This window comes from Sylvia atricapilla, chromosome 6 (assembly GCF_009819655.1).
Source record: "Sylvia atricapilla isolate bSylAtr1 chromosome 6, bSylAtr1.pri, whole genome shotgun sequence".
NCBI classification, from domain to species: Eukaryota; Metazoa; Chordata; class Aves; order Passeriformes; family Sylviidae; genus Sylvia; species Sylvia atricapilla.
The window spans coordinates 43659732-43683906 of NC_089145.1; the positions used below are offsets into that span (position 1 = coordinate 43659732).

The 24175-nt window shown below is 36.1% G+C and overlaps 1 protein-coding gene across 5 annotated transcripts in view; it reads left to right on the forward strand.

The window, feature by feature from the left end:
• PPP1R13B (protein phosphatase 1 regulatory subunit 13B) overlaps window positions 1-24175 on the forward strand; it is a 69756-nt gene that overhangs the window by 25683 nt on the left and 19898 nt on the right. For all 5 annotated transcript variants that reach the window (XM_066321685.1, XM_066321683.1, XM_066321687.1 and 2 more), the window contains exons 3-4: window positions 6616-6735; window positions 8223-8290. In XM_066321685.1, coding sequence (XP_066177782.1) covers window positions 6616-6735; window positions 8223-8290 — 188 coding nt within the window. The remainder of the gene's footprint in view (window positions 1-6615; window positions 6736-8222; window positions 8291-24175) is intronic.

Here is a 24175-nt window from a genome sequence, read left to right on the forward strand (position 1 = left end):
AAGTAAAATGTTCACTGGAAATGGATTTTAATATGTGCACCAATTGTAAAAAAAGTGACTTCTCAAAACTAATTATTTCAGTTACATATTGTACTTTTTTTTTTTTCCTAGTCTAGTAGACTTTGACACAAAGGATGGTAATTCAAATCACTGCAGAGATTCATGTAATTCTTGACTCTTTTTCTGTTGTTTTCTTCCTCAGCATGAAGTGTTCCATAAAATGCATGTGTAAGGTCTGTTAGTGTTCTGTTTCTAATAGGATGGAGGATATTTAAATGACATTAGGGAATCTCATGATTTTTTGCAATCAGTGGTTACAAATCACTACCTGCATTCTTTCCAGTTCTATTTCTTCACTGTTAGCATGTGAACACAGGCTGGAATTTAAGAAAGAGTATAGATTTTTTTTTTCCTTCTGTATCATGAAGAGCAGATGCTTTGCATGTAGCATTATGCCAGAATGAGGCGTAGTATCTCTCGCCTGTTCATGAGCATCTCCTCTCAAAGATTTGACAGCCTCTCTTGGAGTGGGTAGTATTCCTATTTGGATTGCAAGTATTGTTTCACAGAGGCAGGCAGTTTTTTTCAGGAATGTGTCAAAATCTATGCATGGTAGATTCTGTTTTTAAATGGATTCTTGTGGTTGCATGTGGTACAAACCTCCAGATTATCATTATCAATGTAAAGATGTAAGTAGAATTGGTGGATGGGTGGGGATGACAGATGAGTTCATAGAATCATAAAATAGGACCATGGAAGGGTTTGGGTTGGGTTGGGAGGGACCTTACAGATCATCTCATTCCAATCCCTCATTCTTACCTCTTACTTATTAAAGTGACCCCTGTTTAATGTAGTTTGTCCTGTATAAAGACTGATGAGATCATAACTTGATACTGAATTCTTAAATTCTGTATAGAGATGTTTTATTTTGATTTGGGCCTGTTTTGCCAGACAGACACAATGGGAATTATTCAGGTGCCTTTGGAACTTTTACATATTGGCAGTTTAGAATATTTTCCTACTAGGAAAACTATGCCTCATCTTTTTCCTAAACTCTTCTAAGACTTTGTAAAAGGAAAAAGTACCTGAAGAAGTTATTTCCTACATGAGTGGAAATTCAGAGTTTAGGCAAGAATGAAGAAAGGTTAAGAATTGCATGCAGTTATTCAGTATACACTTAGTTAGAAATCTTGTCTTTAAGGATAGAACTTGAAGAAAGGTTAAAACTTTTTCAAATAGGAAATTTAGGTTATGGAGTCTGTGATGCCAGGTGCATCACAGCTCTCTAAAATGGATTTGCAGACTTCAATGACACTCAAATATTCCTAGTTTTTTTTCAATCCCTTGTGTAAGTGTAAGTTCCATGTGGTATTATTTATTCTTTTGTTGTCACAATACTTTGAAGGTGTGCTTCTTAAGAAATGTAGGAAAGAATGTTGTCAACTAGCTTTAAAGGGTGACTGGAAACTGGAAAAGTGATCCACAGCATCTTCCTGGAACGCGCAAATCTTGGACCTTAGAAGCACCAGGTTTGCTATGATAACTTTTAAGATTGAGAAATAAAGTATTACACCCACAGATAAAATATTTTCTCAAAGTGCTAGGTATTGAAAGCTACAAGCTTCTATAAAGTAGGAAGCAGAGTTTATCCATGAAACTGCAGTATCCATGAAATTTTGGGTATCTACCCTGAGAATTCTCTTTCTTAGATCCTATTAAAGTCAATGGAGATTTGGATATTACTGTGAAAAGAACAAGAAGATGACTGATTTCAGCTGGTTGTTTTCTGTTAATTGTGAGCACTGGAGCTCAGCCAGTTTTCTGAGGTGGGGATCTACATACAGACACTTAGGTGAAGGAGCAGAGACCTGCCCAGAGCTTTTACCTGTTGTTGGCTCTGAGCTTCTGGTGAAACTCACATGAAGGTATTTTCACAGAGGTAGCTTTATTTGCTAAATTCCCAAAGTGGTAACTGCATAGATCTATTCCACTGGAAGTGTAGAATAGAAAATACTGGAGAGAATGAAAGGAAAAGTAAAACACTTGCTTTGTATTTCTGGGTCTTTCAAACAGACCTGTAGTGCCAGCAAAAATTATATCCCATGCACTGGTTTTAAGGCTCCCTCACAGGACTTTCAGCACGAATTTTTGTTTCATTGTTCTTAATTGTAGGATGCTCTTACAAAATCTATGACCTCAGCTTCTTGAGTCTAGGGTACATAGATTTCTCAGTGGAATGATGCAGGCATGTACATGATAAGTTTTCCTTCTGCTTCTTCTGAGAGCTAAATTGAAGTCTTTCCACTGAGGTTTTTAAAAATAATTTTGCCTGGAGTGGAGATCTGATGTAGAAAACAAGAGTCTGAACAGTTAAATGTGACAGTTACAACAACAAACCATAAACTATGGTTCTGAGTGGGAAGTGTTAGGCAATTTGCAGTAAAACTGCTGCGTGTTGTGCCAGTGTAAAAGCATATTTTATCCCTCCTATTACACTGTCTCTGATCTCTCACCCTTATCCTCAAGAGATCTGCAAGTGTTTTTTCAGAGGACATTTTGGAAAGTAAAATTCAAAACAAAAGTTAATACAGCAAATCATGGGCTGAAAAAACATGTTAGATTTAGTCACACGCCGTAAGTGGTCTGTTTTCCTGGCAGTCTCTCCGTGTGGCACAAGTGTCAAATTTATGCCTCCCTCCATAAGAGAGTCTACCTGGCCTCTTGTGAAATGTGCTTAACTCCTCTGCTCTAGGTGTAGCCACAGCTTCTTTTAGGTAGCCCAGGTGAATAATGCATGTCTGTTCAAATTCAAAGCATTGGGGCTTGTGGACTGTAGTCTTATCAGGTACAAATAACAGTTTGCATGCCCAAAAGCCTTTCTATACTGTATTGCTCTAACAAAATACCTTCTCTTTTAATAGTCTTCCTGTTTTGAATGCGTGTGTACAAGTAGATGATAAACACTTGATTTTATTTTTAGAGTATGAGAGACCAATTTTCTTCCAGAAAAATGTTACTAAATCCAAAAATTATGTAAGATTTCTACAGTGAAGAGGAAGATTACAATAGCTTAAGTGTTGGAAAACATATTGGTTTATTTATTATTGTAGCTTTTATCTCTTTGCTTTTGTGGGACAAAGAAATGGTTGAGGGCTTAACAAGGTTTGTAAAATAGTTTAAATGTTGTTTGCATTAGAGTGAAGAAACTGATTCTTCTCAGAGCTGCATGGCCTAAGCGTTTCATTTATTCACATTTGATTTTGGTATTTTATCCTCTGTTCCCTCTCCTTTCCAATTTCTTGAGACAAATAGTAGTTGAAAAGGTCAATAGCATTTGTGCCTGATATATCACTATACCTTGTACCACCTTGTGCTTTGTCAGTTTGAAGTTTCTTCTTTTTGTAAGGATTTTTCATTCTGTAACAGGAGACAAAACCAAAATGTTCTTCCTCATTCCCCTGTTATTGCAAATAGCAGTCAGTAAGGAGGGTCAAAGACAGGTATGATGCTAGGAGCTTGTAGTATGTTTCGAGAGAGAACTGATTTCAACATTTAAATCCACCCAGTACTGAATTATTTCATTTACAGTTCATTTACACCTGGAATGCCCTTCAGCAACTGGTCATAACTGGTATTCCTCAATGTGGTGGTAACATAGGAGGCAAGAGAGTGTGAAAGAAATGTTGCACCAGTGTTTCAGAAAAGAGTTGCAAAATTCTTATGGTGGAGCTACAAATCCACTAATTAAAAGTTAAGTTTCAGTCTTCAAAATCTGTTTTTATCCTGACTTCAAGGATCCTGCTATGTGAAATAAACACATTTATGCCTCCTCTACATGAAACCAGAATAACAAGTAATGGATTTTCTCCATAGGGGAGTTTTCTAGTGATATTTGGAATGAGTTTTTTCCTGCTCAGGTTTGCAGAAGTACACAGAGTTCTCAGAGTAAGAAAATATTTCTTTCATACTCTCTTGCCTTGTTTTGGAATACTTAAAACTAGCCCATCCTCAAAACTTTTACTTAAAAGGAAAGGAGTATAGCTCATTTCTCAAAAAATATTTTAGAATCTTGATCCAACTTAAAATCTAAGGCAGTTTTTTCAGGTAAATATGGATGTATGCATTTATCATGGTTTTCTGCTTTGTTATTCATGAAAACAAATGTTCTGTAGATAATTTTTGATATGTTGCTAAAGTATAGGGATCTAGCCTTTTTATTATTACTCTACATCCATTCTATTTAATGTTTTCTTCCCTCTGAGTGCTCTCTCCTATTTAAATTTTTTAAAAAATTAAAATTAAAGTTTGAAATCATTTCGATAAACCAGTTACTGACAAATCTTTCTGAAGCTATAACAGGAAAAAATTAACTGGAGTATTTCTCTTCATTTTGATTTGATTTTGTTTTTTAAAGAACAGGGGTTTTCAGAAAATCTCTTGTACTATTATACTACAAAGATAAAATCATGCTTTCTTCTTGCACTTCTTACAGATTTTAATTATTTAAACTGTAGATTTCAATTCTCATCATGTCTTAAGTATTAATGTCCATTTATTCTTTCTCTTTGTTCCCTGAATTTGTTTCATGTAGCCTGGTTGCACAGAGTGATTAGTGCTGCTCCATCTTTCTTTTTCTTGCTTCAGCGATGTTGATGATACTGTAACTACTTCAACCTGTTTTCTATCTGCTTTAGGATAACATCCCAAACTGGTTCTGTAAAAGAACTGCTAAACTAGTAGAAAATGTCTTTGCCATTTCTTTCCATTGTCATTGTCTGAAAAATATTAGTCTTAATTATTGAAGGTGCATTATGTAAATGACACCTCTTATTTTGACTAGCTCTTGGGATCAGGGTCTTACTTCTAATGGGAGACCAGCTCAACCAGGAGTGAGCTGCATCTACACTCCTCACCATTCCAGAATTAGCCCAGCCCTGTTATAGTTGGGTTTGCCTAGCAATTTTTCTGTTTGGGAGCCATTTCTAAAGATTCATATCTTGTGTTCTAAAGTCTCTGAATGAAACCACTTAAATATTTTTACATTCAGTGATCTTTAGAAGACTCATGCTGCAATTTTAGTGGATATGCTTCAAAGCACTTAAAACCTTACTCTACTTTAGGAGTTGAAAAACCTGAAAATCATGCTTTTAAAATTCCTTTTCAGGAACTGAGTAGTAATAAGCCACTGACCTTATTCTTGTATGCTTAAGTATTATTGACAATGTTTCTAGGACACCACTTTGATGAGGAAGAAGTGAAGCAAATAATCTATTTTTTAAATGCTCTTGTTTTGGTTTGGGGGGGCTGGGTTTTGAGGAGGAAGTTGTTTTTTTCTTTTGTGGGTTTTTGTTTTGTTTTGTTTTAAAGAAGGACAAGTAACCAGTCACCTGATGAATAGGATTAGCTTGTGGTTTAAATGACCCTTCACCACTGAAAGCCTCTTGATCTAACTGTGCCTAGATGGTGTTAATCACATACCTATTTGACTTGGCATATTTTGATGAAAGTTTATTGTATTAAATGCATTGTGAAACAGTTGATAATTTTTTTTTTTTATGTACTGCAGTTGAGTATCTCAAGAGTATCAAGATGCGTACATCTATGTAGTTCATAATGTATATAAATTTAGGTAAATTTCAGTAAAGGTATATTTGTGATTTGGTTTTCCCAAGATTTCTCTTATAGCTGAATAATTTTGTCTTCTCATGTCAAATGAGTGAAGTATGACATGGCTAACAAACATAGTGGTGCTTTTCCCTGTAGGAGCTAGTGTGGTTTGGGTTTTGGAGGCTAAAAGCATTTTACTTTTAACAACAAAGTATAGTACATAATACAGTTTTATTCTGGTTAGAAGATGTATTTTGGTACCGTAGCTAGTATTCGATCTTAAAACAGGGATTTTATTATGTGAATAAAAACATCTGGTAATAAATGCAAGTGTAATTATGGAAGCAGTGAAAACTTGTCTTCTTAAATGTATTTTCATTTTGAAATACTAAATATATAGTGCGCAGCCTCTTACTAACAATATATTTGATCAATTTAGAAAAGATAATTACTCTATGCAAATATTTTCTTGGGGAAAAGCAAAGGGACTGAATGTCGCATAAAACTTAGTCTTTATTTGTTCAAAGAGTTGCCAGTAATTCCACATATACTGTAAGTTAGTGTCTGGCAAAGTGTATTAGAGTGGGAGTTACCTGCTCAAGTTCTTAGGAGATGAAATGTCAATATAATGATAAGGCTTTTTGTCTGTGTGGAAACCCAGAGGTTCAAACTGAATGAATCATTTTAATAACAGAACAAATTACCCATTTGGTTGTTATGGGGGGAAAGTTGCTGTTTCCTAAATTAAGGTTCCTTAAACACTGGTATGAATTTGTAAAGCTGCTTCTGTAGTGCTGTGGAGCAGTGAGCTGTGTTAGAGTAACAGGCCAGCTTTTAATACTTCACATCCAGCTGGTGCCTGTTTCTTGGACTTCGTGTAAGACAAAACCCATTGGATAGATTGAATTGCTACCAAACAGGACATTCTGACCATTAACAGGAGTTTTGTATAACCGTGCTTGATTTTAAGGAGTTATGATGAGGGGTTTTTTTGTTTTAAACCTCCAGAGCGCCCCATACCCTTTGATCATATGATGTATGACCACCTACAGAAGTGGGGGCCCCGCAGAGAAGAGGTGAAATTTTTTCTTCGTCATGAAGAGTCACCAGCTGAAAGCAATGAACAGAGTAAGTACATTTATCCTTTAGTGTTGTTACTGAAACAGATATAAAAGATTTCTGAACTGGGTTTGATTTTCAGTTTGTTCAGTGAACTTCAGTGGATGTATGTAATACGGCTTCCTCGTAGCAAAACCATTTTGAACCTTCTTCAGGGGCACCTTTATTCTTGTTCTCCAGTTCTCTTCGTTAGAATAATTTCTACCAGTCTGTTGCATAATAGCAAGATCTGTTTATATTCTGCATAATTTGGATCCAAAAAAGTTGGTGGATATTTGGGACTTGATGTATTTTTTTTCTTACTGAGAGAAAGTACCTACATTTTGAGAGAGTAGAATGGTTCTTTTGGAGCTCCTGTTCTTTCAGTTGCACAGAGAAAGAAAGACTTGGTAAACTCCTTTGCCTCCTTTAAAAACTTGAATCTATTTTACAGACATCACTGGCAGAGATTTCAGTGCCTTTGCTTTCTCAGTACTTCGTGTAGGTTTATTTAATAGTCGAGATAATTGCATCCTGAAAAATTGCTGGTCTGTGTGGTTCTATAGGAGAAGTGTTTCTATGAAACAGTGCCCTATGAAGTGGGGTTTCTTAAAAGACTGGAATAAAAAATAGAGTGTTTTAATTTTCTGAACTTACTGGTGTAGACTGTACTTGATCTATGAGAAGAGGTTTGAGGCTGCACATTGTAGACTTAATGGCAGTCAGACTGTCTGAAGGACAGGAAAGGTGTCTTGGTGAGGTGTGTTTGCATGCCCAGATTATCCTGACTCATTTAACTAATCTGACTACTTTTAACAACAGGATTTTGAGTCTTTGCTGAGTCCTTATTGCTTTCAGCTGAGCCTTCTTTTATTTTTAAGTGATTCATCCTTCTTTTGAATGCCGAAGTAGCAGACCCAAAAATGTTTGAGGGAATTTTGTATTAATTAGGTACTTTGTAAAACAGTCTGTTATCCTTTGGGCAATACAAATATTAAGTATGTTAAAAAATTTAAGATACATTTAAAGCCAAATAATATCAATGTACAAGGAAAGCATTGCTTCTAAACCATGCATGCAAGGCTTTTTAATTCATCACTGGGCTATGGATCGATTTCTAGATTAAAGTTGTTTATAAGTTAGACCTTAGAAAAGCTTACTTTGCTATATTAATTTATAGCATATTCAGTTGAAGCTACTGCTTCTCATGGACCCAAATTATAAAACTTGAGTACATTGTCCTTCATGACATCTTTGCCTAAAGAGAAGTCAGGAAGATAGAGCTGCATGTCTTTACTTTTAACTGAGGAATTCTGTGAAGTAAAAGCTTTATTTCTGCTTTATTCACTGCTTACAAAAAGTAACTTTAGTAAGAAAGAGTTGGAACTAGCAGAATAAAAATTCACAGGTAAAAGTTTGATACAAATACTTGAACACAATTCCCAGAACGTTTGAGGACAGACTGGAGAGTAAAACACATTTTGAACTTCACGCTAAGAGTGATGCTTTACTTTTAGGTGGACGTCAAGCCCAAAATCAAAGAAATGGAATAAATATTCCTGTGGAGAAACGAACAGAGAATGGGGTATGTAATAAATCTTAAAGGTTGTGATCAACACCACTCAAATACTTTGTGTTTTAAAAATTCTTACTTTTCAAGTTGTGTTATGATGGGAACTGGGGAAAAAAATATTGATCTTGGTTTTGTTTTGATTTTGTTAGAAAGTGAATGGAACAATGTGTCTTTTTCATCAACTACTCTGAATTTTCTCTCTGGAAAGAAATTGCATGATATGAGAATCCACAGAGTCTTGTTAATTCATGTTCTAATCTGTTTTATTCATTTGTGTGAAGTAAAAACAAGTTACATTATTTTTTTCACACTTATATTGTCTGTCCATATATTTTTTCTTTGATTTATCTCACTGGTACTGACTCATGACATACCATTATATGTTGAAATATGAGGATGTATCTATGAATTGGGATGTTTTCAGATGCTGGTAGAAGAGCTTGCATACCCCTCAGAGCTATCACTTTATACTGGTTTTATGCACTTGATTCATTTCTACACATGGAATTTTTATAACTAATATATTACTAGGTTTCTAATTTAAAATACAAATGACATGCCATAGGCAACCTGGGATTCCTGTCTTGAACATTTTCTCTTTTATACATAAAACATAGTAGATCTCTTTCAAAATTAATGTAGCTTAAAAGCCATCTACTCCTGAGCTGAAACTCTCCTTACTTTCTTCTCTCGTCTCATCTTCAGTACTAATGAAGATTTTGCAAAGCATAGTCTGTTCTTGTTTGTTCAGGACCATTCTGCTGCCTTTGCCAAGACACTCTGGCTATAGTTAGCTATTTTTAAACATTTAAAAATTTCAGTTAAATACATTTCATCTCACGAATTCATAGCTATATTGTCTCAGTGAAGCACTATCACTTTAGAAGTCTGCATATGGTTCTTTTTCAGAGTAAAATAATACTTAAAGTTTAAAAGCAAACATCAGTTTTTTCAAGCTGAGAATCATAAAAACAATTGTGCAGATTCAACACCTCTGTGCTTGTATATTGCCTGATAATTAATATCTTAAATTCACATACACTCCTGTCAGAGATCAGACAGCTAGAGAGGCTAAACTGAGTAGCATTGGAGACTTTGTGGCACTGGTACAGTGGAAGCCAAGGGAGAGAGAAACTCAAGGCAAGAGGTGAAGACATTTTCTGTTCACTCTGACCCTCGGACACTGACTGCTCTGACAGGGGAAGATGCCACAAGGACTTTGCTGGTAAAAAAATTAGCCAAAACCTTACTAGTGGAAAAAGAATAATTAGGAGATTGTGTTTCTAGAAGGGACCAGGACAAAGGGATCCAAGTGGAAAATTTTGTGCAAACATAGTGACCTAAAGATACTGGTAAATCATGTCATAAACTGGCTTTGCTTTGCTGGCATAAGGGAGTCCGTGTCATTCAATCCTCGCACATTGCCATGTAGCAACAGAGTTGTTCAGTGAGTTTGCAGCTCTTTGCAGCTTGTTTTGTGTATGGCATGTGGACCTAGGGGAAGGAATTTTTTTCCCTATTCAAAACAGTTAATCATGTATTGCTTTCTACGTTCCTTTTCTGTAGAGAGCTCTGGCTGATACCCTCTGCTGCATGGATCCGTTTATCCTGCTGCCATTGTCATATTGACAATGTAGTGAGATCATGGTGCTGTAAAGTGCTGGGGGAACATAACCCTTTCGTGACCTCCCCTGCTCTACTCCTCCATGTGGGTTGTAGCTCAGATACTACATTTGAGATACAGTATATTTGGAAATTAGGACTGACATGTGAAGAATACCTTACAGTCTCACTTCTTGGCAGGGCTAAGCTTTATGGTAGCATGGCTCTGTATTGAATTAAATTTGCTGTGGGTTTTTATGGGTAAAGCTCAAATGTGATAACTTGAATAACATTTCTATGTTCATTCTATTCAGGACACTTATTTTTCTTTTCCTTTTTTTTTTTTTAATTTAATTCCAAAAGTTGGCTACAAAATTAAAATTTGTTGGGGAACTGATTACTTTAAAAAGGAATTTACCAGGTTTAGGAAATAAAGGGTATTAAATACTCAGTTTATGAAAAGAAGAAAAAGACTAAAACCTCAAGATGTTATAGTAATGTAAAATTCTAGTGGGCTTTATGCTAAAAATGATACAAATTAGATTTTGGGAATGTATCAAACTATGATTTTTCAATTGTGCTAACTTTTAAATCAGAGGGGGAGGGGGAAAAAAAGAGGTGGCTACAGGATCAAGGATTTAATCAGCTTACACTTACGTAATGTATTAGGCTTATTCATTGTTGCTGGCATGCTGAATGTTAGACTAGCCCTGAAATCAACACAAACCAATGGAACATTGAAGACAGCTCATATCTTACCAAATACTCTGCATTCAGGTATATTTTTATTACATGTACTGCTTTAAGGATGAAATAGTTGATTTATTGCTTCATATTGGGTAGAGCTGCAAGTGTAGCATGCATAGAAAACTTTAAGATTAATGTTAGTTTTATTGATTGAACCAATAGTCTTGGAAAAAAAAATGAGATATCTATCCAGTTAAATTTAGATGATTCTATTAATTGGCATTTTGTCATATGCAGTAAGATTTTTCCTTGTTGTTCTTTGAAACTATATGTCCTTGATCAGCAATTATTTAAATAATGGTTAGCTTAAAATCACATTATGTAAATGCTTAAATTTCATTAGATTATCTTTCAAGTTAAAAATAGAATAGACTATGTCTCTTCCAGTAGTGAAACATGGTTGTTGTAAAAAGAATACTTACCTGTAAGTATTCATCTGGGAGCTTTGCATGCTGCATAACAAAGTCTAAAGGAAAAACACTGTGAAGTTTTGGAATTGACAAGTGCTCTTATTCCAGAGGTGACCTTTTGTGATTTGCTTTTTGTTTACAACTTTCTTTCTTAGAAGTGGAATTATGGTGTAGTCCTGATCTTTCTGCCAGTACACAAAGGTACAGAAACGTGAAGATCAGACTTACATAACTAAACATTCCTTTTGCCAGGGAGATTGGACAGTGTCTCAGGGGGGATTCTTTTCTCTGAGAACAGCTGCCTCTTCCTCCTTCTTTAGTTTGTGTAACTGAGCCAATTGGATCTGAACACGACTTGTAACAAGGGAGATTCTAAATAAGTAAGGGGGGAAATGTTTTATCATTGAGAGTAACAGACATTGGAACAGACTGTACAGACTGTGGAATTTTGATCTAGCTGAATAAAGTCCTGAGCAGTCTGAACTGCTGCAATCAGGGCTTATTGAACCAGATGACTTCCAGAGGCTCCTTTCTACCCAGATCATTCTTTGATTCTGTGATTGGTGGCCGTGAAACAGTGGTCATCCAAATGCTGGCTCTTGTTTTCTTCCATATATCCTAGCATGATCCAAGCATCATTCCACAGTAGCAGCAGCAGTCTGTGAACTGTGAGGCAGAGCAAATATAGGTGAAACCACTGGGGGTCAGTGGCAGACAGGAGAGGGACTGGGGAGCCCCATCCAGGCTGAGCTGCTGGCCCTCAATAGATGTGGATCAGATGCTGCTCTCCTTGAAGGAACACTGACTCGATCATGGGAGTTGTCCAGATGAAAAGGTAGTCAGATAACCCAGAAATTTCTTGGAGATGAGGAAGCAGGAAAACAGATGTAGCTCGGGGGAAGAAAGGGTGTGGTACAGGAACATGATAGAAAGAAGTCAAATGTATTAGACTGAATAAAACTAGATTAGTGTGATGAAAACAGTCTGTATATGAAGAAATACTCATTTACTGTAGTTGCTTGTACATAAATAATAATATAATTTAAATATACATTTTTTTACATAATAATTTACTTGGGGAGCATCAAATCTCAGTTTGTGGTCTCTGGTGCTGATTTTTAAAACTTACTTTACTGTTTCTAAAATTGCTCCCCTGATTTAGAGAGAATTATATCAGCCCTTTTCTTAATGGATGTTGGCTGAAGCCTTTGCCAAGAAATACAAATAAGAACATCCGTTTATCTCACGACAGAATTTGTGTTAACATTAGTATAAAGGAAATTTGTGTAGAGGAAAAAACTTGACCATCATCCCAAACCAAAGATACTTCTGCAAATTTTCTTAGTATTGAAGCTCTGACGAGTAGATGAAGTTGGGTGTTAAAACTTGTGCTGATTAAATAACAGAATTCTTGCTCACTATTTCTGTTAAAGTGTCTCAAATCAGGGTTTTAGAAAAAATTAGTGCACATAGTCCAGCTGTTTTAGTATCAGGAGACTGTTATACTGAGGAAATTCTTAAGGAAATATCATTAACAGATACATTAAAACTTGTACATACATGTGTACGTAAGGCAGTTTTTTGTAGTAATGGTTTAATTTCAGAGTGTATAGTTGCTGATGGAGGATGGATACCCTCTGATGCAGTCTGTGTATTCCACTCCATCATGACAGCAGGAAAGCTACACTGCTTTTGTGGTCCCATGCTATGCTTAGAGATTAGAGAGATTTACAAGTGGTGCCAAAATCTCTGAATAGACTTATATATTGTTCATTCGTTTTAACCATTTCATCTATACATGTGTGACCAGAAAAAAAAGCATTAAACATCTAATGTACATTTGAGGGGGGGTGTGATTTACAGGTATTCTTGCACATACAAAATAATAAAAGTTTCCTTAACCTGTCAGGTGAAGATGTAACAAAATCTAATTGTGAGGAAAAAGGCAAACAAGCCACATTTCCACATTTTTAACAGAAGTAATAAACTCAGATGAGAAATACATTTTATATATTTGCTTGAAGTTTCTCATTTGAACTATTGAAGGATAAAGAGCTTAGTCTGGATAGAAGTTGTTCTTCAAAGCTGAGCTGCAAATTCAATTTATTATAAGCTTGTAAGTATTAAGCACTCTGTTTATAACATTTAACAGTGTGCTTAGAAGGGGCTGCCATTCACCTAATACAGGTTTTAATCAAATTTCTTTAAAACAAATGGAAAACTATGTTACTCTAGGAATTTAGACTCATGGGTCTTACAGCAAAGTCAAAGCAAATAATTCCATTAAAAGATGATTTTAAACAATTTAGGCACAAACAATTCTAACAATTTATGGAAAAGTATTTTTTTCTGAGGAAATATTCATGTAAGCTTCCTTTAAGGTAGTTAAATCAGATTCAAGTTTTCTCCATTTTCTGCTGCAGATTTCTCTATTGCTTTTGTTAAAGAGACAAACTTGTCTGCTACTTTGCTGCCAGAGATGTTCCCTTGTATAAAGTATAGATTCTAAAAATTGCTTACCTGTCAGAGAGGGGAGCCTTGCTGCCCCTATAGCAGCCTTTTGCAGCATCAGATTCCTAGGTCAGAGTTAGTAGAGTTTGGATTCTTTACTGACTGATAGAGTTCTTTAAGTCTGTCTGAACTGTTTTCCAGACAGCTGGCAGTATGTTGCTCTTCAAAAAACAGAACAACCCCAACGAATCCAACTAAAGGATTTAAGGGAAAAAATTAAATTAGAAAGCAGAAAAAAATACAGTCTAAAGCTAATTTTAATGCATACAAATAGCTTTTGAATTCTTGCTGGACTAGAAATCTGAGTCTTGTCATGCCTCAGTAAAGGCTAGTTATGGAGGGGAACATCTCCACAGGACTAATAATTGTGTGATCCCATAGAAAGAATTTCTGTGAAAATGTAGGAAATTCAAATGCTCTTAACCTCGTGCCTCCCTCTGAGGCCTTTTTTAAGTCCTTTAGGCAAAATCACATCTTTCTTTGATTTGGAATGTCATAAAAACTCTGTTTTGACTTGTCCTGTGCAGTCTCAAACATATTTGAGTCCATAATGGCCAAAGTTACTATATGTTTAGATTTTATAAATTATTTCATAGGTTTCATTGCACTTACTCTGTGATTATTTTCCTGTTACAATTTAAATTATATTAGCATTAGTTTGACTAAGACTCGCTTTTAACATCTGACTTAGTTTGGTTTGAGGAATCTAAGGATTATTTGAGTCGTTGGGACCAAGGGAGCATTCTTGTAACACACTTGGAACATTGTGGAAGGACTCTCTTCCTTCATGTCTTCTCCATGAAGTTACATAATTTTTAATCTGTCACTCTAGGTAACAGCTACCTGTTTAGATGACAGTGGGTATGAGAGTCACAGTACACAGACTTGTATTATACAGGCATTTACACACACTTATTTGCAGTATACAGATTTTATAGTTCTGCTGCTCTTCTGGGCATCAAAGAGAGTTCTGTTCAACAAGTTACAGGAACTGAATATGGTTTTCTAGTTCATAACAATCAACAGATGTGTTCCCATTTTGCAGAGGAGAAAATACCTAAACTGCACCCCTTGCTGAATGTCTACCTCTAGTTCCTGTTTTTACAGGTCTAGCTTTGCTTTTCCTCACTCATGGCTTTGCAGTGTTACAGCGATACCGAGTTGCAGATATCGATGGGAGGGGGAGGAGGAGAAGTCTGTATGTTTGTTTAATCTCTAACTATTTGTTATTAATAGTTATTTATTTTCCTACATTTGTGATATGGACATGGAGCAATACAATTCACTCTTTTCTCTGGATTTCTAAATAAATGGAGCATGTGAAGAATTGCTTCCAGTTGTCACTGCACATACAGATCCTCAGCTGCTTGGCTCTTATATAAAGTTAGAACAATTTCAAATGAGTGTTTCAGCTGATGTATAACATTATACACATTAACTCAAAGTAAATGCTACTTAAAGACTTGTTATTTTTCTATAGTGTTGCTGTGCAGCCCTTACACCTGCACTGTGCACTTCAATGCCCTTTGTCACAGCTGTATCCTTTTGTAGTCACGTTAGTATCATTTTTAGTTAAATCAAATATTTTAGTATCAAATTATTTTAAGGAAGTTTGGACTTGTTCTTTCCTTTATTTCTGTGATCTTTATAGGAGACTGGTTATGAAATTCACTGCATTGCTCTGAGAGCTTAAATGTGAAAGTTTGAGAGTTTTTTGCTGTTGCTCTGTCTGAACAGCTTTCAGTTCAGAGCAGGAGACTCTGCTGGTCCATGCAAGGCCAGCTATTCATTTTCAGTCCACATTTAGTGTTCTGTCTTTTGTGCAGCTTTGTCATTTGTAGATCAGTATTTGCTCTCATCTTTTCCATGGTCTCTGTGGTGTTTCTCATGCAGTGCTGCTGTGGCCTCCTTTCTCTGACACACCTTTCCATGTTCACTGACTTGTTCATTTAGTTTCCTGTCCATCTTGCCTCTGGACACTAGGCATACCTATTTCCCACCTGCACGTTTTTCCCAGGCGAGTGAACCTTTCCATTTCTCTGTTTCTGCAGCTGCCTCCAGATCTAATTGTTGTTAAGTTTGTTCCCCCTGCAGTCTACCTCGGATCAAAGCCGAGAAAAATGAAAGTCCCTCTGGCTAATTTAGGAGCAAGGGAGTTAAACTTGTTCTTCTTCTCATATTCCTAGTGGATGATCTTACTCTACAGCTCATACCTTTAGTTGCTTGCTAAAAATAAGCCTGTTCTTTATTCAGCTGGAATAGTCACTGTATTGTGCGTGGACATAGAGTTCTTCAGTGTTCTTATGGAGACCCATTTGGCTGGATGTCTTGTGCACTGAATCATGCTTGAATTACTTTCTTGAAAGAAGGAAGAGACGGTGAACTTGCATGCCATTTGTGAGTTTGACAGGGTAAATTACAGCTTTTAAAGTTATGGGGTTTTATCTCATACAGTATCCTGATTTGTAGATACATTAGAAGTTGTTAATGGGGTTTAGTATTTTCTGTAGTGTTTAATATTTAAAAGTCCTTAGGTTTAGGTTTTGGCTTGTTCTGGTCTTCTCTGGCTTGCTGAGTTTAGATTTATGCTATTACACACATGCTTTAGCTTTATTGCTGGCTCATATATTCATCTTGTTGCATGCAAAATTTAAGAAAAAGCTGAATTGTGTAGGGAAAAGCAAATAGCAAACACTGGAAAGGTTATTTGCATAAGATTGTGGTATCTATTCTCACTCTACTCTTTGCCTTTTATCTTAGTGTCTGTTAATAAAGAAACTCTTTGTTAAGTTCCAGGTGATATGCTTTGCTGTCACTTTAAACAGTGAAACTACATACAAAAATCAATGATTTTTGTGATCTTTTTGGTATTCAGTTTTGGCCCAGCATTGGTAATACTACAAAAGTACAAAGGAATGAATTGTCTATGTGTTTTTAAAGCTAAATTTTCTATAGTATTACATTTTCAGTTTAACCTGAAAACTGTGAAAGAGCTGTGTATTGCTCAACATTTTCCATTGAATATGAAAAGTGCAATGAATCAAGCTGATTATAGTTGACAGCTGGCTTAATCTTGCCGTGATTAGATCTTTTACTGCTGGCAAAATCCACTAGCCTTTTCCGTTAGCTGATTGCTGATGAATGCAGAGAGACAGCTTTTCATATCGATAAAGAGTTTGGGGAAACCTGTGTCCCATATGGAATAAGATTAAAAGGCATCCTACCTACTATTGATTGCACTCAGCCAAAAAAGCTATGCAGGAACTCATGAGATGTGCAGGGTTGTTGTTTTGGCTTGTTCACAACAAACTGTTAAACCAGTAGTGTTAGACAGAAAATAGCAGAAAGATGGAGCTGAAGCGTGTTGAAGCATCGGAAATGTTTACAGCTGACGGGCAGTGCTGCGAAATAAAGATGTGCTCTCTTGCAATTAGATGGGAAAATAGTGAACAGGTAATGACTGACTTTTCAAAATCTGTTTGTTTTGGACTTTGGTGGGCATGTTATTTAAGTGCTGTTTTGCACTTTAATTTAAATGATTGTGGGTTTAGTTGTCACATGACCGGAATGCAGACCAGCTCGGGTTTTGTAACACCTTATCTCTGAATTAAACCCCTTTATCAGATTTTCTTACATGTATTTGCTATCTTTCTTACATTTTAAGACTTTATCAAAAGCTCATTACTTCAAAATGTCATGGTCAGCTTTTGCTTGTGACAGTTTGAGTTAATGGGAAGTACAAGTCATATGCTAAGGTCAAAACAGATCTTTCAGTTACAGTTATTTTCAGTGCTTTTGGGTTTTAGAAATGTTCTGTTATGCTGTTCTCATATGAGCAGTATTACATCACAGAAAAACTTTATATTGAAGCAGTTAAGGGCAGAATAAACCCAGAATTGGTGCTAAACATATTGTTCAGACTAACAATGACTGCATCTTAAGCATCCTTAGCAATCCTATCAGAATAAGCTGTTGCTTTTAGAAAAGACCCAGAAGAATATAATTCCAAGACCATTTCTAAAGGATCTAGACAGTGTATTTGCAGTGTTTACTGTAACTTGTCTATGACTCAAAATCACTATGAGTAAAAGGACTGGTGTTATAAAAAGGTCTGAGATTTTGTGCACAGCTGATATTTCAACAGGAATGCGTAATCTCTTTTAAGATGCTTTTTCTTTTAGGAGTATGAGGTAGATGTTTTAATTAAAATCAGCTACTGGGTATTTTAGCCAAGACTAATATAAACATGCTTAAGATTACTGTGGCTGTTCAAAAGTAGCTGCAAGAAGAAGGAAGAAAGTAGTGCTTTAAATAAACAAGTTTCAGATGCTACTTTCCTAGAAGTAATTTATAAGCAGTCTATTTCAGATGTAGCAGATGTTCAATATATGCTTAAATCCATTTCTAATTTTGAAAATCTATTCTAACATTGCTTTCATTCTTTTAAGTTCCGTCTTTTCTTAGCTGTTCTGCTTAAAATAGAGAGCAGCCTCACCAAGAAAGTAATATGGGAAAACAGGAAATCTGGAGTCTGTAGCTTATACTGAGTAGACTTTAAACATTTTATTATGGAGTGACTCACAAGCATCAGCAAACTGGAGGAATTACTAACAAGATACTATAGATTGAGAGAAGATTTTATTAACTATAGATTATGTGACATTTTTCAGCAAACTGTTGCAGTTGAAGGAACTTCATTGTAAGAAACTGCTAGTGTATGTATTTGCATGATACAATAATGTTCTATAATAGCATTTGGGGGTAAAATTACCCAATTCTGTTTGCGATGTTAATTGCAGGATTATTTTATTGTCATGAGATAGCACACACTAGGTGGATTTTTCTTTAATTCCCAATATTCTCGGTATCTTTTCTGGGTTTAATTAGCTTGTTCATTTCCATTAAGCTAAAAAAAGGCACGTGCTATTGTCATTGGATTCTTTAAAATGGATTTCTGCTATCGGCATGTTTCTGACCCAATTAAAAAAATGCAAGGCTGAGCTGTGGATAAAGCCACTAAACTGGAAATAATGTCATCCATGTCGAGATCAGCAAAAACTCAATTTTAGATTAAATAAAAACAGATACTTTCTTTTGACTTTTTATAGTGTTACACATGAGTTTAGACAAAGGATTTTCAAGTTGTTTGTTGTGCGTGTCACTGTGATCAGGTTTTATGGAAAATGTCATCAAAAATCTATTAAAATCCTTTAATTTGATTATATATATATATATAGGGTGAATATATTTCAGGAGTATACAGAGGTCTGAATCACTAATCTTCAGCAGATGCTCCATCTCCTCCTATAAACATATTTTCATATAAGACCTATCTGATGCAGGAGTGATATAATAAATTCATGTATCTTCCATCTATTTTCGTCATCACTACTGTTTTGCCAAGGACAGGTACCCAAGGTGTGTCTTGGATATTCTCACCAGCAACCCTTAAAGCTTTGGTACCAAGTGGGCTTTTTAGAGCATACTCCAAACTTCGTTATTTTAAACGAGGCTTAAGGCAAAGATGGAACACATCTGGGCTTTTGCCACTCGTGTCCAAGTTAGTACTGGAGAATTAGGAAGTCTTTTGGTAGATTCAGCAGGCAAAGCAAGCTGTTCTTTTCTTTCCTGCTCTGGCAGTTTGGAGTTCTTCAGGCAGAGTTGCTGTTCTTTTGCTGTAAATGCTAACAGGGGAGGAAGCGTGGGGATGGCCCACAGTGGCGACAGCTCCGTGGTTTGGGAAGGCTGAGAATTGTCAGAGTGCTGATCTCAGTCTGGAATTCATTGGCTGGAGAGCACTCCAGCCTAACACTTTCCATTTTATAGTTGTCATTCTGCTTCGTTCTGGGGAAAGGCTCATTTAAGTAATACACTTCATTCCCTTTTTGCCCACATGCTTACTAGCTCCAGATCTGCCAGTTCTGTTTGTCATGTAGCTCTATAGATTTCTGGGGTTTGACAGCTCTGCAAAGGTAAATCCCTTGTCTGGAGATACGTATTGTATTCCCTCCTGTGCCCTAGGAAGAGCAACTTTAAATGCTGTGGATTATAGAAGGCTGAGTCTTTCACTATGTGCAGTGAAACTCAGGCATTAATTCTGCATTTCCATGTAGCCATTTTTAGCCTTCAGGAGAAACTTGCAGCATCTTTCTCACCTCTGCTGTCGTCTCTTATTGGTGGTGAAGATGTTTTCTTTTTGCCATAGCAAAATTGTGTATCTCCTTAATGAAGCCCTCATGGGGGACAAAAATTCTTGACAAGCTCAAAGTTGTTGCTTCTGGGAATTTTTCTCTCATGCAGTTTCTGCCTCTAATAGTAGTGTGGTTTTCGTTTAGTGATAAGTATGTGTCCCCACCCCCTCAGCCTTTGGTATGCTGGTGTTGTCCTCATTTGGGTAAAGAGTGTTTCTTTCACATTTTCTGTCCTTGAGGATATGGTTACCTTTACTATCACAAGGAGGAAGGTATGGAGGACTTGCCCTTTTGGTTTGGTTTTGGGTTGGGTTTTTTGTTTTGTTTTGGGTTGGGTTGTTTGAGTTTTTGTTTTCTGTGGGTTTTTTGGGTGGGTAGTTGGTTGGTTGTTGTTTTTCTTGGTTTGGGGGTTTTGTTTCTTTGGGGTTGTTGTTTGGGGTTTGGGGGTTTTTTTGCTATAAAGGCAAATTTTTCCTTATCTGTATAACAGTTTTAGAGTGGCAGCCTGTGTAAAGAATAAACAGTGGAGCTGGGCTGCAGGTGGGGTATCTTCTGCATTAGCTTCAGTAGCTGCACTGTATTGACTTTTAAATAAATGAATAGATGATTCAAAGTAGTGCAATACAAGCAAAAACTTTCTGGGTTGCCATTTTGATGGCCAAAGCCACAACCAGCTCTTCTGGGCTCCACAGTAAAAGCTAAGGCACAGACTTTTTAGACTCTATGTGCCGGTTGTTCACATTTTAAGTGACAGTGACCTTGGCAATTGATGGTTTAACCTCACATTAGTTTCTGACTGTGACAAGAGAGGAACAGAGTGCTGGAACAAAGTACGAGAAGAGAGGTACTAAATGAGAGAGAAAGGATAGAGATGATGGGGGTGAATGATAGGAATAAGACTAGAAAATACCTGAGAGTTCATAGTACATTATTGAGCATGCAAGAGTATGCACAGGAGAGGTGGAGCTTGGCCAGTTTCAGGCAGCTTGAGTTGCTTGAGTCTGTGGTTCCTCGTGCAGGATTTTGGGAAGGTAACTTCAGAAGATTTGTGTGGGAGATGGGTGTGAACTAAAAAGAAGGAAGAAATAGATAAGGGAAGCTAATGACATGGTGGTTCTTGCAAACATAGAAAAAGATCCGAAGAGATAGTATGCAGGAAACGATTAGTAAGTTATTGTACTACTCTGCTTTTCTTTTTCAATTAGTTGGTTACATTATGCTTTACACTGGCTATTTGAGTGGCTGGGTATTGCTGAAACAAAGCATGAGACCACCAGTCCTTATGGTGGCCTGTAAAGCTTTTAAATATTTGGGTTTTCCTTTAAAGCTCTTTGGAAGTCTTAACAGTCTCAGATGTGGATTTAGTGTATATTTCATTATTATTTTCAAAGTAACTATTTTACTAGTGCAAATTTAGAAAATTATCAAAAGTAAGTATCTTCATGGGTTAAGCACGGAGGCAAAAAAACCCCATAAAATCAGACCACATCCCAATTACCATCTTTTAAAAAATAATCTATTCAAAAGGTTGGTCTCATGGGGTTTTTATTTTTATATTGACATAATTAGATTCCTCTTAAAAGAGAGTTTTCTGTTGGGAGTAAAGGCAGAAAACCACTGGAATTTGCCCTTACTGCTTCCATCCCTTGACTACAGTACATCCTGCTTGTCAAAGGAATATTTTGAGTTCAGGTGCAATTTTTCATTTACCATTGTGAGTTGCCAATGAATAAGCCATTCATAATAGCCTAGAAGTATGTAGACTGAGGAGTTTGTGATATTAAACAGTGTAGAAAGGAAGGAGGAATAAGAAAATAAATTTTCAGAGTGGCAAGACTAATATGTAGAAATAAATATTAAAGGAGTTTTGTTTCCTTAATTAAATGCCTATGGTATGATTTGTTTTGAGGCTGCTTGTAAACTGGTTCCCAAAGTGTTTAATTACTACTGTACTATTCATCTTACCTGTCTCAAAAATATTAATCATCAAATGGTAAAATATTAGCTTGTAGTAGGAGGGTGATGTCAGAAGCTGAAACTCGAGTTTGTTACAAATTCTATCTTTCATCACACCCTTTTAAAGTGCATGTTAAATAACATAAATATTTTTTTTTTTAAGAACCTGGTCGATATTAAGAAATTGGTGAATATAGGTGTAAATTATTGTTGCCTGTGTGAGATATACATCACACTTCCTTAGTGCTTAATAATGCAGTGTTTGCTCTACGGCATTTCATTTAGGAGTTCATCCCTGTGTAAATGCTGCTGTGAATCAAAGAAAAGAAATTTACAATTCAGCAAAACTGTCTGCTTTGATGTATCACTATGTAGCAAATGAATCTGTGGAATCTGGAGGAGTAGGTATTTGTAGTGGCTTTTTAGTACCTCCTTCAGAAGTCAGTTCTGTAGGGAGGTCTGGTTCCCTTGCTGCAGGAGAAAGGAGGAGATCCGGACCTTCAATGTGATAGGCTCATGTTTGTTATGAGAGGTGAGTGTCTTGACTTTGTGGATGGAATTATTAATAACCAGTAGGAACAGCACAAACTTAAGAATCTGAGAAACCAACAACCTCATTAAAGAACTGAAAACGCAGCATTGTCTTGGCCGGGCACAGCCTGAGGTTTTGGAGAAGAACCGAGACAGACTTTTTTTTCTGTGGTGGTGTTTGCATATAGATAATTACAAGCAGACTCAGCTAATATGAGGTGCTCTAAACTAATTGATTTTCGACAAGAGAAGGATTCAGTGTTTTTCATGCTGTTTCAAAAATGAAGCTATGCTGATTTGCAGACCTGAAACCAGCGACGATCAATCCGAAAATAATTGATTTGATGTTGAAGAGGACTTCTGCTTGCCCTGTTTACTGCTTTTGCCATGTGGATGAAAAGGAGAAAACAGCGAGTGAAGTTACAGGTTCAAGGCTGTGTTTCCTCAGCTGTTGCTTTTTTTTTCTCCTAAGTATAGTGTAGCTCTTGAAGTGAAAGGGATACTTATTGGTATTCAGTGAGGTGAACATTAAAAGATTTCTCATAGGGTGTTTGTATTTAAATGGTTAATTATCACTGTTTCCCATGTTCTTGTGTTTTGCCATTTGTAAAAGGTTTTTAGACATTAGGCATTCTAAATAGAACATTTTACAGTAGTTAATAGCTTCTTCAAGGAGACACTAATATTTGCATTAATCTTAAAATTCATCTTCTATATTTTACATGATACAAAATAATACAATACTTATGCCAGGCATTATGAGAGAGACTTCCAAATATGCCTGTTTAGAGCAGTAAAACCTCTGAGCTCTTTGATTTGACTAGGTTGGGAGTTTTTTGTTAGTTTCTGGTGCTCTTACTAACCAGTTTCTTATTGTTATTTAGCATTCCAGGTTACATTATCCATTTAGCAAATCTTTAATTTTCATGGGGCGAAATGGTATTTTTACTTTGAAATGCTCACAATCTCTATACAGATACCACTTTTTGAGTCTGGATATATTTTTAACAAGATTACTTAGAATAAAACATCTGTGTTTCTTGGACAGTATTATACTCAAAATTTCTACTGGAAATAAAGTGAGCTATCAATGTTTTTAACTTCAACTGGTAAGTAAAGCAGAAAGAAAGGAAACATTGGGAAAGCTATGCATAGTCTGATGCAAGTTGCATGTTTCTGAAAAAGCACATATGTGCATGGAGAAAATAGTATTAATTCACACACAGTCCCCTTTTAACTTTTAAAATCAGTGGTCCAGAGGGAAGCCTTCATGCCATTCTGAGCCCCTTTTAAGAACTGCCTGCAGAGCCCAGCAGAAGCGGATGTAGAAGTTTATTTTTTTTCTGGCAATTGGTCCTGAAAGCTGAAGTCAGCAGAGCCTGAACGTGTTTTGGGAGCAGCATCTGGTTTTCTGTTTTGTTTTCTTGTCTCAAGTAAGCCAGTTTTGGTTTGTGAATGGCACTTGGAGAAGCTTCCTTATTTTTTAGCCAATTAGTGCCTTTCAGTCATTAATTAATAATAAAATTATTAATGTCTCTCTCGGTGGCCACAAGTATGTACAAGTTACTTTCCCTGAAAGAATATTGGGAAGTTCTCTTCTCTGCATAAGTCATGCTAATAAAAAAAGTAAACACTAGTAAGTTCAATTTTTTTTCCCGTGTTGAAATAGAAAATTAGTATCTTGAGTGGACTTCACCTCTTTTAACTACTTTTAGCTTTTAACTACTTCTCTACTACAAAACTTTTCATGTTGACTAGTAAGAGGAATTTCAGTTGTCATTTCCAGTAAGCATTATAATTTCACTTCATAACTTACTCAGTGGGAAATGTTCAAACATGGACAATAACTTTATCTAGATAAACATTTTAGCTGACATGTCTATATCACATGTCCAAGACGTAGCAGCTTTAAAAGTTAGTGATCCAAATCTGGCTCATTTTAATGATTG